Here is a 17,968-nt window from a genome sequence, read left to right on the forward strand (position 1 = left end):
AAAGTCATCAGGTCCAGCCTCCTGCCCAAGGCAGGACCAATCTCAACTAAATCAACCCAGCCAGGGCTTTATCAAGCTGAGACTTAAAAACTTCCAGGGATGGAGATTCCACCATCTCCCTAGGGAACCCAGCCCAGTGCTTCACCACTCTCCTAGTGAAACAGCTTTTCCTAATATCTAACCTAGACGTCCCCCACTGTAACTTGAGATCATTGCTCCTTGTCCTGCCATCCGTCACTACTGTGAACAGTCTTTCTCCATCTTCTTTCGAACTTCCCGTCAGGAAGATGAAGGCTGCTATCAAATCCCCCCTCACTCTTCTCTTCTGCAGACTAAACAAACCCAAATCCTTCAGTCTCTCCTCATAGGTCATGCGCTCTAGCCCCCTAATCATTTTGGTTGCCCTCCACTGGACCCTTTCCAATGAGTCCACAACCTTTTTATACGGGGGGAGGGGGGGGGGCACAACTGGACACAATACTCCAGATGTGGCCTCACCAGAGCTGAATAAAGGGGAATAATCACTTCTCTGATCTGCTGGCAATGCTCCTCCTAATGCACCCTAATATACCATTAGCTTTCCTGGCTACAAGGGCACACTGCTGACTCATGTCCAGCTTCTCATCCACTGTAATCCCCAGGTCCTTTCCTGCAGAACTGCTACTTAGCCATTCAGTCCCGAGCCTGTACCAATGCTTGGGATTCTTCCGTCCCAAGTGTAGGACTCTGCACTTGTCCTTGTTGAACCTCATCAGATTTCTTTTGGCCCAATCCTCTAATCTGTCCAGGTCACTCTGGACTCTATCCGGGTATGTCTACACTACCCCGCTAGTTCGAACTAGCGGGGTAATGTATGCATACCGCACTTGCTAATGAAGCCCGGGATTTGAATTTCCCGGGCTTCATTAGCATAAGCGGGGAGCCGCCATTTTTAAATCCCCGCTGCTTCGAACCCCGTGTAGCGCGGCTACACGGGGCTCGAACTAGGTAGTTCGGACTAGGGTCCTATTCCGAACTACCGGTACTCCTCGTGAAACGAGGTGTACCGGTAGTTCGGAATAGGCACCCTAGTCCGAACTACCTAGTTCGAGCCCCGTGTAGCCGCGCTACACGGGGTTCGAAGCAACGGGGATTTAAAAATGGCGGCTCCCCGCTTATGCTAATGAAGCCCGGGAAATTCAAATCCCGGGCTTCATTAGCAAGTGCGGTATGCATACATTACCCTCCTAGTTCGAACTAGGAGGGTAGTGTAGACATACCCTCCCTGCCCTCCACCGTATCTACCTCTCCCCCTAGCTTAGTGTCATCTGCAAACTTGCTGAGGGTGCAATCCATTCCCTCATCCAGATCATTAATAAAAAATGCTGAACAAAACCGGTCCAAGAACCGATCCTTGGGGCACTCCGCTAGAAACGGACCTCCAACTTGACATCGAGCCGTTGATCACTACCCGTTGGGCCCGACAGTCTATCCAGCTTTCTATCCATCTTACAGTCCATTTATCCAATCCATACTCCCTTAACTGGCCGGCAAGAATATTGTGGGAGACAGTATCAAAAACTTTGCTAAAGTCAAGTAACTTTCCCATATCCACAGGGCCAGTTATTTCATCATAGAAGCTAATCAGATTGGTCAGGCAGGACTTGCCTTTGGTGAATCCACGTTTACTATTCTTGATGACATACTCCTCTTCCAAGTGCTTCAAAATGGATTCTTTGAGGATCCCCTCTATGATTTTTCCAGGGACTGAGGAAAGGCTCACTGGTCTGTTGTTCTCTGGATCATCCTCCTTCCCTTTTTTAAAAATGGGCACTACATTTGCCTTTTTCCAATCATCCGGGATCTCTCCCGATCTCCACGAGCTTTCACAAATAATGGCCAAAGGCTCTGCAACGACATTTGCCAACTCCCTCATGGATTTGTGTATGTTTAGTTTTTCTAAGTAGTTCCTAACTTGTTCTTTCCCCACAAAGGGCTGTCCACCTCCTTCCCATACTGTGTTGCCTCGTATATTTGTCTGGGAGCTGACCTTGTCCATGAAGACAGAGGCAAAGAAAGTATTGGGTACTTCAGCTTTTCCGACATCATCTGTCACTGGGGGGTATGTCTACATTAGCCTCCTACTTCGAACTAGGGTGGCTAATGTAGGCATTCGAACTTGCAAATGAAGCTCAGGATTTAAATATCCCGGGCTTCATTTGCATGTTCCCGGGAGGGCACCATTGCAGGAGGAGTAACAGTTAATCCGAACTAAGGACTTAGTTCGGATTAACTTCTGACTGCCGCGTGTAGCCGCAGGCAGTCAATTCGAACTAAGGGGATTTAAAAATGGTGCCCGCCCGGGAACATGCAAATGAAGCCCGGGATATTTAAATCCTGGGCTTCATTTGCAACTTCGAATGCCTACATTAACCACCCTAGTTCGAACTAGGGGGCTAGTGTAGACATAACCTAGGGTATCTCTCTCATCCAGTAAGGGCCCCACACCCTCTCCGATCACACTCTTATTGCTACCATGCCTGTAGAAACCTTTATTACCCTTCATATTCCTTGCTAGCTGCAATTCCAACGGCGCTTTCACCTTCCTGATAACTCCCCTGCATTCTCGAGCAATATATTTATGCCCCTCCCTTGTCATCTGTCCACGTTTCCACTTCTTGTAAACTTCCTTTTTGTGTATAAACTCACCAAGGATGTCCCCGGTAAGCCAATCTGGTCACCTACCATAGTTGCTTTTCTTGCTGCACATCGGGATGGTTTCTTCCTGTGCCTTCATTAAGGCCTCTTTAAAATACTGCCAGCTCTCCTGGACTCCTTTTCCCTTCATGTTAGCATCTCAGGGAATCCTGCCCATCAGTTCTCTGAGGGAGTCAAAGTCTGCTTTTCTGAAGTCCAGGGTGTATATTTTGCTACTCTCCTTTTTTCCTTTGGCCAGGATCCTGAAACCTACCATCTCATGATCACTGCTTCCCAGGTTGTCCCCCACCTCTACTTCCCCTACTAGTTCCTCCCTGTTTGTGAGCAGCAGGTCAAGCTGTGCATGTCCCCTGGTTGGATCCTTCAGCACTTGTACCAGTAAGTTATCCCCAGCATTCTCCAAAAACTTCCGGGATTGTCTGTGTACTGCTGTATTGGTCTCCCAACAGATGTCAGGTGATTAAAGTCCCCTATGAGAAACAGGGCCTGTGATCTGGAAGCTTCTCTACCTCATCCATCTGATCTAGTGGTCTATAGCAGACACCAACCACAACATCACCCCTTTTGCGTCCACCTCTAAACTTAACCCACAGACTCTCAACAGGCTTTTCTCCCTCTAAATACTAGAGCTCTGAGCAATCATGCTGCTCTCTTACATACAATGCAACTCCTCCTCCTTTTCTCCCCCGCCTGTTCCTCCTGAACAGTTTATACCCTTCCATGACAGTGCTCCAGTCATGCGAGTCATCCCTCCAAGTCTCTGTTATTTCAATCAAATCATAGTTCTTTGACTGGGCCAGGGCTTCTAATTCTTCCTGTTTGTTTCCCAGGCTTCTTGCATTAGTGTACAAACACCTTAGATAATCAGCTGATTGCCCGACCTTCTCCATTCGTGTCAGGAGTCCTACTTTGTTGCTCGTTCCTCCTTGTGTTTCTTCCTGGTATCTGACTTCCCCACTTACCTCAGGACCTTGGTCACCATCCCCCAACGAACCTAGTTTAAAGCCCTCCTCACTAGGTTTGCAAGTCTGCCCATGAAGATGCTCTTTCCTCTCTTGGTTAGGTGGATCCCATCTTTTCCTAACAATCCTTGTGCCTAGAGCAGAATCCCATGGTTGAAGAAACCAAAGCCCATGGTTAAGGAAGTTCAACACTCCTTTGGTGAAGTGGATTTTACTCCTGCCTCTGCCATAAAGTTACTATGTGGTGATTCTGATCTGCAGAAGTGATTAGGGGCTAAGGCACATGATTTAGGAGACGAGGCTAAGGGAACTGGGCTTATTTAGCCTGCAGAAGAGAAGAACTGATGGTTGAAATGATTTAGTGGGGCTTGGTCCTGAGGACAAGATGACCTCCTGAGGTCTCTTCCAACCCTAATTTTCTATGATTCTATGAAGTGCTGATTATTTACAGTTGCAAATGAAGTCAGTGGGAGATATGAACATAGAAAGTACGATATAATGCTAAATACTCAGGAAAAAGTCAAAGCCTACATATCTCAAATTGAGCACCCAAAATTAGTGGATACATTAGATCTTAATCTCTCAATAGCTCACCAGACTAACACGGCTACATTTCTATCAATAGCTCAGTTGCCTATGTGTAAAACAGGGATAATATCATTACTGCTCCTCACAGATACGTTTGTGAAAATACATTCATAAATGTTTGTAAGGTACTCGGATACAATCATGATGAGTGTCACAGGGAAATGTATGAGGAAATAAATAATTCTGGACTCAGAGCAGGGTTTGAAAACTGCTATATTTCAGGCATAGGGACACACATTGAACAATGAAGACAAAACATATTTACCTGGCATCTTGGAGAACAAAGGAGTCCAGGCAAGCTCTCTCCCCTTTGATGCAGCCAGGATAAAGTAATGTGAACACTTCAGGTGCCATTCCTGCGGCAAACCAGAAGAGAAAAACTTGAGTGTTTATAGCAGAGGTGGTAGTGGTGGATGGTGTAGGGGTGCAGGCCCCACAACTGATGGGGGCCAGGATTACCAGACCCTATTAAAAATGATATGAAAGCAGCCACCAAGGCACCAGGAAAGCACTCCTTTTCCCTGCCTCAGGTGTAGGAACCACACTACTGTAATCCAGGTGCTTTGCCGCAGATCTGGTCTTGAACCCACTTGGAGGATTAAGCTAGGACAGAAGCCCACTAAGGAAGTGTGCATCAGTTTCTTGGAAGGTCCTGCACTGACTTTTTGGAAGGTTAGAGAACTGGATCCATGTGATGGGGCCTGTGCAGGCAGCTTGTGGAAGTAAGAAGAAGGCTGTCGTTGACAAAAACGGTTACCTACTTCTTGTAACTACTGTTCTTCGAGACGTGTTGCTCATGTCCATTGCAAGTAGGTATGTGCACTCTGCATGCACGGTCGTCAGAATATTTTTCCCCAGTAGTACCCGGTCAGCTTTGGAGACTCCTATAGTGGAGCCATAATGATGCTGCATATAGTCCTCTGCTGGCCTTCTCCCCACTCAGAGGAGAGGCGAGTGGCTCTTAGAATGGACATGAGCAGCACGTTTACAAGGTAGGTAACTGTTTTTAATTCTTTTAGTGACTGTTTATGTCAATTCCAAGTAGGTGACTCCCAAGTAGCAATCTGGTGGAGGGGCTGGAAATCACAGATTTGCAATCTGAAGCATTGTTCTCCCAAATGCAGCATCTTCTCTGACATCATAACAAATGGCGTAGTGAGATGGCTGCCGATTTCTCCATCTGGTTTGGGAACTAGGACTACTGGAGAAGCCCATGAGCTCTCAGAAGGGCGAATTATACCCATCTTTAGCATGTCCTTGATCTCCTTCTCTATAGCCGCCTTGACTGAAGGAGCCATTCGGTAGGGCCTGGCCCTACCTGGGTGAGCATCACCTGTGTCAATGGAGTGAAACACCCGTTTGGTCCTATGACAGACATCCCCCCCTACTTTGTGAAATGGACTTATGAACATGAATTTAAGTAACTCAAAGGTGCTTTGAGCAAATTATTTCATATAACCCATCAATCTTCATGTCATGATCTGCTGGTTCTGTTTATATTATTTTACATAAGAACGGCCATACTAGGTCAGACCAAAGATCCATCTAGCCCAGTAGCCTGTCTGCTGACAGTGGCCAGCACCAGATGTCCCTGAGGGAGGAATCACAACAGGTAATGCTCACGTGATCCCTATCCTGTCACCACCTCCAGACAAACAGAGGCCCGGGACACCATTCCTACCCATCCTGACTAATAGCCATTGATGGACCTAACCTCTATAAATCTATCTAGCTCTTTTTTGAACCCTATTAAAGTTCTAGGCTTCACCACATCCTCTAGCAAGGAGTTCCACAGGTTGACTGTGCGCTGAGTGAAGAAAAACTTCCTTTTATTTGGTTTAAACCTGCTGCCTATTAATTTCATTTAGTGACCCCTAGCTCTTATATTGTGGGAACAAGTAAATAACTTTTCCTTATTCACTTTCTCCAAACCACTCATGATTTTATATACCTCTATCATATCCCCCTTAGTCTCCTCTTTTACAAGCTGAAAAGTCCTAGTCTTTTTAATCTCTCCTCATATGGGACCCGTTCCAAAACCCTAATCATTTTAGTTGCCCTTCTCTGAACACTTTCTAATGCCAGTACAGCCAGTCCCTGACTTACGAATGAGTTACGTACCAAACACTAGGTCATAACTCGATCAGTTCGTAAGTCAGACTACATTCACAGACGTTCTTAAGTGCAGATTTCGTTCGTAACTTGGGTTCTGGCTGTATAGGAGGATGGTCGTAAATACAAAGGGTCATAAGTCGATGCATTCATAACTCGGGGACCAGCTGTATATCTTTTTTGAGATGAGGAGACCACATCTGTATGCAGTATTCAAGATGTGGGCGTCCCATGGCTTTATATAGAGGCTATAAGATATTTTCTGTCTTATTCTCTATTCCTTTTTTAATGACTCCTAACATTCTATTTGCTTTTTTTGACTGCTACTGCGCACTGAGTGGATGTTTTCAGAGAACTATCTACAGTGACTCCAAGATCTCTCTCTTGAGTAGCTGTAGCCAAATTAGTCCCCATCATACTGTATATATAGTTGGGATTATTTTTTCCATTGTGCATTACTTTACATTTATCAGCATGAAATTTCATTTGCCGTTTTGTTGCCCAGTCACTTAGTTTGGTGAGATCTTTTTGAAACTCTTCACAGTCTGCTTTGGTCTTAACTAACTTATTTCCTCTTCATTCCTTTCACTTGGGAGGAATGAGGGCCAGAGTCTTCAGGGGGCTTTGTGGTGTTGAATACTGTCTTCATAAAGGTTAATGCCATCCTAGAGAGTCCCTCTAGGGCAAAGGTATCAACCATGAGGTTGAGATCTTTCACGACCTTCTCAGCCTAAAGACCCAAGCAGTAGCTCATGGTGGACCCTGCTGTCCATGGGCAAAAAAGATGTGGCTGAAACTCCCATCACCTCTTTGGGGAAGAGGAAGATGAAGCCCTCACTGGCATCCTCTTGGCCCTCATTCAAAAACACCATAATAGAGGTCCAACTAAAATGTATACCCCGAATTAAAAAACACAGTAAAAGAACTAAAAAAGAACCACCGTGGCTTAACAACCATGTAAAAGAAGCCATGAGAGATAAAAAGGCATCTTTTAAAAAGTGGAAGTCACATCCTAGTGAGGAAAATAGAAAGGAGCATAAACACTGCCAAATTAAGTGTAAAAATGTAAAAGAAAAGCCAAAAAGGAGTTTGAAGAACAGCTAGTCAAAAACTCTAAAGGTAATAACAAAATGTTTTTTAAGTACCTCAGAAGCCGGAAGCCCGATAACCAGTGGGGCCCCTGGACGATCAAGATACAAAAGGAACACTTAAAGACGATAAAGTCATTGTGGAGAAACTAAATGAATTCTTTGCTTCAGTCTTCACAGCTGAGAATGTTAAGGAGATTCCCAAACCTGACCCGTCCTTTGTAGGTGACAAATCTAAGGTATTGTCACAGACTGAAGTATCATTAGAGGAGGTTTTGGAATTAATTGATAAACTTAACAGTAACAAGTCACTGGGACCAGATGGCATTCACCCAAGAGTTCTGAAAGAACTCAAATGGGAAATTGAAGAATTTGGTTTGTAACCTATCCTTTAAATCAGCTTCTGTACCCAATGACTGGAAGATAGCTAATGTAACGCCAATATTTAAAAAGGGCTCTAGAAGCAATCCCAGCAATTACAGACCGCTATGTCTAACGTCAGTACAGGGCAAATTAGTTGAAACAATAGTAAAGAATAAAATTGTCAGACACATAGAACATAATTTGTTGGGGGAAAGTCAACATGGTTTCTGTAAAGGGAAATCATGCTTTACTAATCTATTAAAGTTCTTTGAAGGGGTCAACAAACAAGTGGATAAGGGGGATCCAGTAGATATAGTGTACTTAGATTTCCAGAAAACCTTTGACAAGGTCCCTCACCAAAGGCTTTTATGTAAATTAAGTTGTCATGGCATAAGAGGGAAGATCCTTTCATGGATTGAGAACTGGTTAAAAGACAGGAAACAAAGAGTAGGAATAAATGGGAAGTTTTCAGAGTGGTGAGAGGTAACTAGTGGGGTGACCTCTCCTGCAAGCATCTGTCCTGGTGTCACATTACTGGATTTTAAGGGGAGCAGCCAGATCACTGCTGCACCAATGTGTGTGGGGGGGTATTTGCCCCAAAGTATATACAAAGTGTGCCATAGGAGGTGTCACATGAAAACTTGCGTTCTACTGATTCTGTATGTGTTATTCATTTACTTGGATGATATCTGTATGTGGAGTTAAAAACTGCTCTGTCTGTGGCTGAGCAATGGGCAAGAAATGCTCAGCCAATGGCTATGCTAATTAGCAAGGAGTCAATGAAGCTCTAGGTGCCAGTACACACCTCAGGAATGTGACTGACACCTGCAAATCAGGCAGGATCAAAGGGCTGCCAGCATGGGACACAGGGATAGGTCGTTTGACCATGTGACCTTCTCTGGCCAGAGAGATGCCAGGGAAGATATATAAGTGCCATGTGGCACCCTCCATCTTGTCTTGAGTTCAGCTCCTGATCCCAGATGCAGCCTTGCAGGGAACAACGAGCGGGAAAGAACCGTGGACCCATCCTGATATAGGATGTACACCAGAGACTTTTAAGATAGCTGTTTATAACATCTCTGCTAAGCGCCTGTATCAAGAACTGGGTGATTCGATGCATGTAATGCATGTAATAGGATCCTTTAACAACCGTACTCTCATGCTTTTCTTTCTTTTAGTAATAAACCTTTAGATTTTAGATGCTAAAGAATTGGCTCAGTGTGATCTGGTGGGTAAGAGCCAGAGTGTAAATTAACTGGGATCTGTGGCTGTTTTTTTGGGACTGGAAGAACCTGTTCAGGGAATGTGATTTGTCCTTTTCATATGTGTTCATTTTTTTTAATTGTATCCTTTGGTATATATGGTTGTGACTACTTTCTTCCACTATTTGATCTGAGGAAGTGGGTCTGGCCCACGAAAGCTCATCATCTAATAAACCATCTTGTTAGTCTTTAAAGTGCTACATTGTCCTGCATTTTGCTTCATCTACCCCAGACTAACGCGGCTACATTTCTATCACTGTTCAGGGAAGGTGAGATTGGGTTCTATAAACCCTCACCTGTGTGTTAGGCCCAGGGCTGATTGGGGCACAGGGAGAGCTGGGGTGTCAGAGAGGTTTTGCTCATGAGGCTTCTGGCTGGCCAGATTGGAAGCTGAAGCGCTTGGTGTGACTGGTTTGTGGCCTATTTGGGAAGGTCTCCAGTCTGGGGCTGTAAGGAGCCCCGAGTTTGAGCGATTCGCTCTAAGCGGACGCCCTCAGCTGTGCCCAGACCCGACTGGGTCCGTCACACCTGGGACCCATCCTATTCAACTTACTTATAAATGATCTAGAGAAAGGGGTAAACAGTGAGGTGGCAAAGAACATCTGCCCTAGCCTATAGTTTTTGTAGTCTAAATAGTTGATAATTAATTACTTAAGAGTTCTTTAGATTGTGTAAATAGTTCTTTTCTAGTGGGGAGTATTCCTCTCTTATCCTTCCTTATGGACTAGGACATGCACACTGCGATATGATTGTGTCCCATTGATTGTCCTCACTCTACCAGGCTTCTGTGATTATATCAATATCCTCCTTTAACACAAGGCACTCTAGTTCACCCATCTTATTTAGACTTCCAGCATTTGTGTACAAGCACTTTAAAAACTTGTCACTGTTTATTTGTGTGACCTTTTCTGATGTGTCAGATGTAAGAAATTCTGACTTGTGTCTTATTCAACCACCCGTTTTATTGTGCTATCCGTCACTTTCATGACCTGCCACGGTACATGTCCCTGTTCGGCTTTTGTTTGACAACTACACTCAGTGAGCAATCACACTGGCCTGGGCACCAATATCCAACCTCCGATGGCGGAGTAGGGGGATTCAGACCCATCCACTCTCCCGAGTCCTGGCCCAGGGCCCTAAGGCAGGGAGCCCGACTCCCTAACCTAGCAAATGGGGGAAAGGCTCCTAAACTCGTTTGTCACGGGCTTCGCAACCCCGCCCTGGGCCACTTCCTACCTCTGCGGTCCAAGTCTCCTCTCTTTTCCCATAGGGCGGGACGTCCCGTCCCAGCCCTGGCGACCTTCTCCTCCTGGCCTCCCCTCACCTTCTGTGCTGGCGCCCTTTATCCCCGCCCCTGAGTTCGGCGGGTGACATCACGCAGGCTCCCGCTCCCCATCTCCGTCGCTCATTCCCCGGTGCCGGCTTGACGTCACACCACATCGGCGTATGACATCATCCCCCAGCGCCGCGTCTGCGGCTGCCCTCTGGGCTCTTGCTTCCAATGCGGCCCCTCCCCCTTCCCCGAATGGGGCTTCTAAATTCAGCCCCGCCACTTCCCTGCCATGGCGGGTGCCGGCCAGCCTCGGCTCCCAAGACTCCTCAGGCCCCAGGTAAGGGCGGGGTTGCTTCACCCCTCCACATCAGATTCTTTTTGTACGGTTTAAAGCCGAGGGACCAGGGCATGTCCCAGTCCACAGGGAAGGAGAAGACAGGAATACTTGTTAGGATTGAAAGCTTTATTTTTTTTTATATTTGTATTTTAGGTTTAGTAATATAGTAATGAGTCTAATAATGTAGCCATAATATAGCAATATATATTTAGTATTTTTTTGAATTAAGTCCTTTTAGTTAAATGTCTATTCCTTTGCCCTAAAAGTGAGTTTAGTAGATGGGCCTAAGTGGAAAGACAGTTCTAGGTATTGTGTCTGTGTTAATAAGATTAGAAAAATGTTGAAGGTCAAGCCTTAATTGTTTGATTTACAACGCCTCTTTGCTTTGCTCGATGCAGATCTATGTAACCTTGAAAGCCCTTGTAACATTGCTCATGTGTGTGAGAGGAGTGTGAATGTGTCGAGATAAGATGTAAAGTTATATTGCTTAGAACCAGATGGCCAGAGAAAAGGGGTGAGCGAGTGTGGGTGAAGGCCAGAACACAAGACAACCTGGCTGCAAAGAAGCCATTTATAACCATCGATGTGTGCCCCCTACTCACGAGAGGATTGGCAGATTGATGAACCTTGAAGCGGAGCGGGCACCCCCAAAAGACGACTGATTACAGGATGAGCCTTGGAAGATGTTTGGGAACGATTGACATCAACAAGATAACATTCTAGTCACAAGCTGACAGAGCGGAATCCATGGATTTCAACAGAGAAAAAGATGATAAAAGCAAGGTGCCTTGCTATGGAACTTTGGGTTTGTCTGCCACCATCCCCAGAGGAGCATCGGATAGCGACCAACAAAGGCCCTGCTCTCCCCTGTGTTCGACCTAGCTGGCCACTAGATTGACACCGACTCTGGACTGGTAACTATGACATCATCTGGCAAGACTGTGTGTGCATGATGTTTTGTGTGTGTGACTGAAAAGCATATGCAACTGTTGTATTCTCAATAAATGCGGCATACTGCCTTTTCCCCTATAAAAGATCTCGTATGCTTCGTTTAAGCATCACATATTCTCCACTAGAAAAGAACTATTTTACACGATCTATTTAGACTACCATAAACTATAGGCTAGGGCAGATGTGGGCAATAAATTCTGACTGAGGGCAACTCCCAAGAATTGGGTAAGTGGTCAAGGGCTACACTTTTACTTTACTTATAGAGAGGATGCAGAGTATAGACAGAGGTTGGGTGCAGAATGGATCTCAAGCTAGGGGACTGCGGTGTAGAAGGGGGTATGGAGTCCAGGAAGGAGTTTGGGTGAAGGAAGGGGTTGCGACCTGGGGCAGAGGATTAGGATGCAGAAGTAGGTGCAGGGTCTGGGACAGATGACCAGGAGGAACGGATGTAGGAAGGAATGCAGGGGTTGTGACCTGGGGCAGGGATGCAGGATGGCATGCAGAGGGCTGGGAAAAGAGGGTGGGTGCAGGCTCTGGCTGGGAGGCACTTCCCTTAAGCAGTTCCCAGTCAGCAGCCATGTTAATTTGGTTTCGACTAATGGGAGCTGCAAGATTGTGCTGGGGGTGGAGGCAGTGCATAAAACCCCTCATCCAGGAGTGCACAGAGATGCACGTGGTTCCCGTATCAGGCTACTTTGAGCAGCTTGCGAGCAGCACAGCAGGCAGGGAGCCTGCCTGGGGTTCTCACTGGATGGTGGCAGACCAGATCCGAAGGAGGGGCGAGTCTGATTTGGCCAGCAGGCCATATTTTGCCCATCTCTGAGCTAAGGAAAACACTGAGAGGGGGAAGGGTCAGCAGTATACAACACTATAATGGCGCTAGCCCAGGGGGCTCCACGGCTGGTGGATGAGTACTGGTATGGGAAAAAACGGATGACTATGCACGTGGCGTACACACACCTACTTGGAATTGAAATGAGCAATCACTCAAAGAAGAACATATATTAAAAGGCCAGAACTTCTGCTGCCTGTCCCAGCTTCATGAGCAGCTTCCCTGTGGGCTCCATGTTAATTTGGTCTCAGATTCCCAGGGCCTTTTCTGTCTATTCAGTAATACCTATTTCCCTAGCATCTGTGCAGCCAGCTCCATGGCCATAAGGGAAGCTACAGGTGCACAGCCCATTAGAGCCATGCCCCTGGTGTAAGAAGGAAGGGAAACGTTACCTCATATTCATCAAAGGGCTCCAGAGCCTGCACTCTCTGTCGTTCATCTTCAGGGATAAAGCCGACGTAGAACTCATTCATATCAATGACACTGCACTCGGTCCAGCCCTAAAAGAGAGACCCACATTCCCTCAGGGAGACAACCACAACCCACTCCACCCCCTCACCACAGGGTCTTCACCCAATCCCTCCCCCTGTGACGGACTCACAAAGGGTATTCTATACTAGCTCGTTAATTTGAGCTATGTAGGCAAATGAGGCGACCGGAGTTGCAAATGAAGCCTGGGATTTACATATCCTCCGTTCTCATGGAATGAGGAGTAACAGTTCATTCGAACTAAGGACTTAGTTCGAATTAACTTTTCACTGCCGTGCATAGCCGCGCGGCAGTGAGTTCGGGCTAGTGAAATTTCAAAATGGCGACTGGACGGGAACATGCAAATAAAGCCCGGGATATTTAAATCCCGGGCTTCATTTGCAACTCGGGTTGCCTCATTTGCCTACCTAGCTCGAATTAACGAGCTAGTGTAGACATACCCATACATATTCAGACTGGCAATGCTGGCTAGATTCCCACTCAACTGACTGGCCTGAAAACGAATGGCTCAGTCCCCATGGTGGGGGCATACCCGGCTGCAAAGTACACATCCTCAGTATGTTGCTGTGACCAGCTCAGAGTCGACACTCATTACACCCCGGCTCATAGATCCTGAACTTGTGGGATCCTCACATGGTGCAGCTTCACTACAAGGAACAATGTACTAGCCTTTGCACAGAGAGAGCTGTCAGACAAAGGAAGGTGCTCTGTAAGTCTGCATGAGGAGAGAGGGCCACGCAGTGCCTCTTGTCCCCAGCCTGGTTCTAACCAACCCATACCAAAGGCCTGTGGGATCATGCCGGTGGTTCTGAGGTTATGCTCCTTCCCAGATGGTGCAGAACCATGACCTGCTCCAGGACCATAGCCACTTACCCTTTGGAGAAAGCGTCTCCTCTGCGCCTCACAATTGGGATACTGGGCCAGAGCATGAAGCACAGAGTTCAGCCGGCTGAAGTGCTGCTGCATGATGAAACCAAAGGGGTCTTCAGGGTGTATCTGCTCATAGAGCACAAACTGTGCGCAGGAGAAGTGCTGAGCTGCCCACTGGATCAAAGCATCTGACCTGCGAAAGCCACAGGCAGAGGTGAGAAATCGAGAGGGCTGTGGCCCCAGCGAGGATGGGAGCAGGCACCAGACTGTTTCCTGCACACCCACAGAGGGTGCCACTGGAGGTTCTTCTACTATTTGGAGAGAAGAGCACGGAGCAGAGAGCCCTCACCCAGCTGCTCAGAATGGCTCTAGGAGCTGCAAGGACCAAGAAAGAGCCATTTCCATTTGCGAGATAGTCCTGCATATCACCTGTCTCTAACTAGACAGCTGCCAGTGGCTTCCACAATTCACCTGCAACCAGCCAAAAGGCCCTAGAGACAAGTCTCCAGGATCAGACTCATCACTCTCAGGGTATGTCTACACTACCCCGCTAGTTCGAACTAGCGGGGTAATGTAGGCATACCGCACTTGCAAATGAAGCCCGGGATTTGAATTTCCTGGGCTTCATTTGCATAAGCGGGGCGCCGCCATTTTTAAATACCCGCTGCTTCGAACCCCGTGCAGCGCGGCTACATGGGGCTCAAACTAGGTAGTTCGGACTAGGGTGCCTATTCCGAACTACCGGTACACCTCATTTCACGAGGAGTAACGGTAGTTCGGAATAGGAACCTAGTCCGAACTACCTAGTTCGAGCCCCGTGTAGCCGCGCTGCACGGGGTTCGAAGCAGCGGGGATTTAAAAATGGCGGTGCCCCGCTTATGCAAATGAAGCCCGGGAAATTCAAATCCCGGGCTTCATTTGCAAGTGCGGTATGCCTACATTACCCTCCTAGTTCGAACTAGGAGGGTAGTGTAGAATACCCCCTGATACTAACTCTCACCCTCACTGCTCTTGCTTAGGCCCCTAGCTTACAGGGAAGAAAGTGAGCCAACCAACCTGCTGATCTCCATGTAAGTAAGCACCACTTCTGCTAAGAGCATGGTAGGAACCTCTGGGTCCAGGCCTGCTTCTGTCAAGGCTTGCTCCAGCTTAGGCAGCTCCGATAAGTCTACTCCCAGCAATTTATAATCCTCCCCAGCAAAGCTCATGGCTCCTAGGAGAAAACAATTGAGATACCCTCATTACAACACTGACCCTTAGCTGATATGCTGACAGCAGCAGAAGTGACAGGAACACCCACATGAGACAACCCACTCTCAAGAGTACTCCACCCCCACTGATAGCATGTTGGAGCAGGAGACTGGGAAAACCTGGGCCAGACTCCTATCACAAACAGGCCACAGAGGGGCATTATCAAGAATGGCCTGCAAAAGGATGGGGTAAACTAGTGTATTCCCACCATCCCCTCTGCAAGCTCTATGGTGGCATTCTCAGAAATGCTTCCTGTTCCAAGTGCAGGGCCAGGTAGGCAGGCAGAACTTCAGAGTCTCAATGTGTGGATGAGATGATGGTGTAGGGAGGAGGGGTTTAGATTTATTAGGAACTGGGGAAACTTTGGAGATGGGGGAGCCTATACAGGAAGGATGGGTTCCACCTAAACCAGGGTGGATCCAGACTCCTGGCACTAAACAGTAAAAAGATTGTAGAGAGGTTTTTAAACTAAGAGATGGCGGAAAGCCAATTGGTGTGGAGGAGCACGTGGATCGGACAGAGACTTCTCTTAGGGTATGTCTACACAGCCAACCGCTATTTCAAAACTGGTAAACCTCATTCCACAAGGAATAACGCCAATTAGAAATAAGTGCTGTGTAGACATTTCAAAATAGAGGGCCTCCAGCCTTCCCAGGGCGCCCTAGTGGCCACTCCGGCCTCAACCAAGAACACTCCTCTTCCTCCCCTACCTCCTGGGAGCCCTTAAAGGGGTAGACTCTGACCACAGTGCCTGTGCCAGCTCCAAGCCTGCCAGCCCAGAGCCAGCAGACACTGCCCCTGACGCAATGGCCCCAAAACATAAGCCAGCAAGCCACTGGCAGCCAGCCCTCCACCACTCCCCAGGAGCAGTCTGCCAGCTCCCAGGAGCCTGACAGGGGCTGGAGAAGGCGGGGGCCTTCCTGGTCCAGGTTGGAGATCATGGACCTTATTCAGGTTTGGGGGGGATGCCCCCAACGTCCATGATCTCCGCACTAGATGGAGGAATGTGGCCATCTATGGCAGGATAGCTGCCAGCCTGGCCACCAAAGGCCACGTGATCCCAGGAGCAGGTTTGCATGAAAATCAGGTTGGTCCGGAGAGACCCCCAACCCTGGGCCCTGAGCTTTCCCTCCCCCTTCTTCCCCTTGCTTCCCCCTTCCAGCACCCTCCTCCCAGGTTTCCCCCTCCCCTCTTCCACCCTCTCTCCGCCCCTCTCCCACCTCCTTTTTCCAGTCTCCCCAGAGGTTCATCTCCCCCCCCCCCAGTTTTGTTCAATAAACCCAGTTTCTATTTTTGAACATACGTGTCTTTTATTTGACATCAGGAAGGGGGGCTAGGGAGGGGTAAGTGGAAGAACGTGAGGGAGGAATGGGGCACGAGCCCCCGGTGGGGAGGACCGGGGTAGCTCTGAGGGCTCCTCAGGGTGGATGATCTCCCACAGGGCTTCCTGGATCCTGACAGCCTCCTGATGAAGCCCCCAGATGGCAGCCTGCAGCAAGTACAGCCGGGCTGATGACAACAACCCCACGAGATACACTGGCATACCCAGTGGGGTATGTGGCCGAGTGCTGTGGTGTCCCAAGTGCGGGCACTCAGGGCACACCAAGACAAGACTGCTTTGCTGTCCCTCATCGAGGTAGACAAGCAAGCGGGGAACCCTGAGAACTGTCTGTCCGGGGGTGGGGTTAGGGTCCCTTTAAGCACAGAGCTCAGTTAGCCTCAGGTAGCAGCCCCATACACTAAGTCCTAAACTGATGCCCTGCCGGTACCGGTTCCGGCTATCCTTAACTTCGATTCAGGGTCCACTAGGTTTTGTGTGCAGATGCGTTAATTCAAATTAGCTTAATTCGAATTAACTATTTTGAATTAAGTTAACTCGAATTAATGCTGTAGTGTAGACGTACCCTTAGGGAGATTCCAAAACCTGCACCATCCTTTGTGGGTGATGAATCTGAGGAACTGTCCCAGACTAAAGTATCATTAGAGAAGGTTTTGGAACAAATAGAAAGACTTAACAGGAAAAAATCACCGGGACTGGATGGTATTCACCCAAGGGTTCTGAAAGAACTCAAATGGGAAATTGCAGAACTATTAACCGTGGTTTGTAACATATCCTTTAAATCAGCTTCTGTACCCAAGGACTGGAAGACCGCTAACATAACGCCAATATTTTAAAAGGGCTCTAGAAGCGACCCTGGCAATTACAGGACAGTAAATCTAACGTCGGTACCGGGCAAATTTACTGAAACAATAGTAAAGAATAAAATTGTCAGACACGTAGAAGAAAGTCAACATGGTTTCTGTAAAGGGAAATCATGTCTTACTAATCTATTAGAGTTCTTTGGAGGGGTTAACAAACATGTGGATAAGGGGGATCCAGTAGATATAATAGACTTAGATTTTCAGAAAGCCTTTGACAAGGTCCCTCACCAAAGGCTATTATGTAAATTACGTTGTCATGGGATAAGAGGGTAGATCCTTTTATGGATTGAGAACTAGTTAAAAGACATGAAAGAAAGGGTAGGAATAAAGGGTAAATTTTCAGAATGGAGAGGGGTAACTAGTGGTGTTCCCCAAGGTTCAGTCCTAGGAACAATCCTATTCAACTTATTCATAAACGATCTAAAGAAAGGGGTGAGCAGTGAGGTGGCAAAGTTTGCGGACGATACTAAACTGTTCAAGATAGTCAAGACCAAAGCAGACTGTGAAGAACTTCAAAAAGATCTCACCAAACTGAGTGACTGGACAACAAAATGGCAAATGAAATTTCATGTTGATAAGTGTAAAGTAATGCACGTTGGAAAAAATAACCCCAACTATACATACAATATGATGGGGGCTAATTTAGCTATAACTAATCAGGAAAGAGATCTTGGAGTTATTGTGGATAGTT

The 17,968-nt window shown here is 47.3% G+C and overlaps 1 protein-coding gene across 4 annotated transcripts in view; it reads right to left on the bottom strand.

The window, feature by feature from the left end:
* Nucleotides 1-17,968, bottom strand: part of LCMT2 (leucine carboxyl methyltransferase 2) — a 70,529-nt gene that overhangs the window by 27,971 nt on the left and 24,590 nt on the right. For all 4 annotated transcript variants that reach the window (XM_075917313.1, XM_075917309.1, XM_075917312.1 and 1 more), the window contains exons 5-8: nucleotides 14,881-15,037; nucleotides 13,828-14,017; nucleotides 12,858-12,965; nucleotides 4,513-4,603 (exon numbers count right to left, since the gene is read on the bottom strand). In XM_075917313.1, coding sequence (XP_075773428.1) covers nucleotides 4,513-4,603; nucleotides 12,858-12,965; nucleotides 13,828-14,017; nucleotides 14,881-15,037 — 546 coding nt within the window. The remainder of the gene's footprint in view (nucleotides 1-4,512; nucleotides 4,604-12,857; nucleotides 12,966-13,827; nucleotides 14,018-14,880; nucleotides 15,038-17,968) is intronic.

This window comes from Pelodiscus sinensis, unplaced genomic scaffold (assembly GCF_049634645.1).
Source record: "Pelodiscus sinensis isolate JC-2024 unplaced genomic scaffold, ASM4963464v1 ctg95, whole genome shotgun sequence".
NCBI classification, from domain to species: domain Eukaryota; kingdom Metazoa; phylum Chordata; order Testudines; family Trionychidae; genus Pelodiscus; species Pelodiscus sinensis.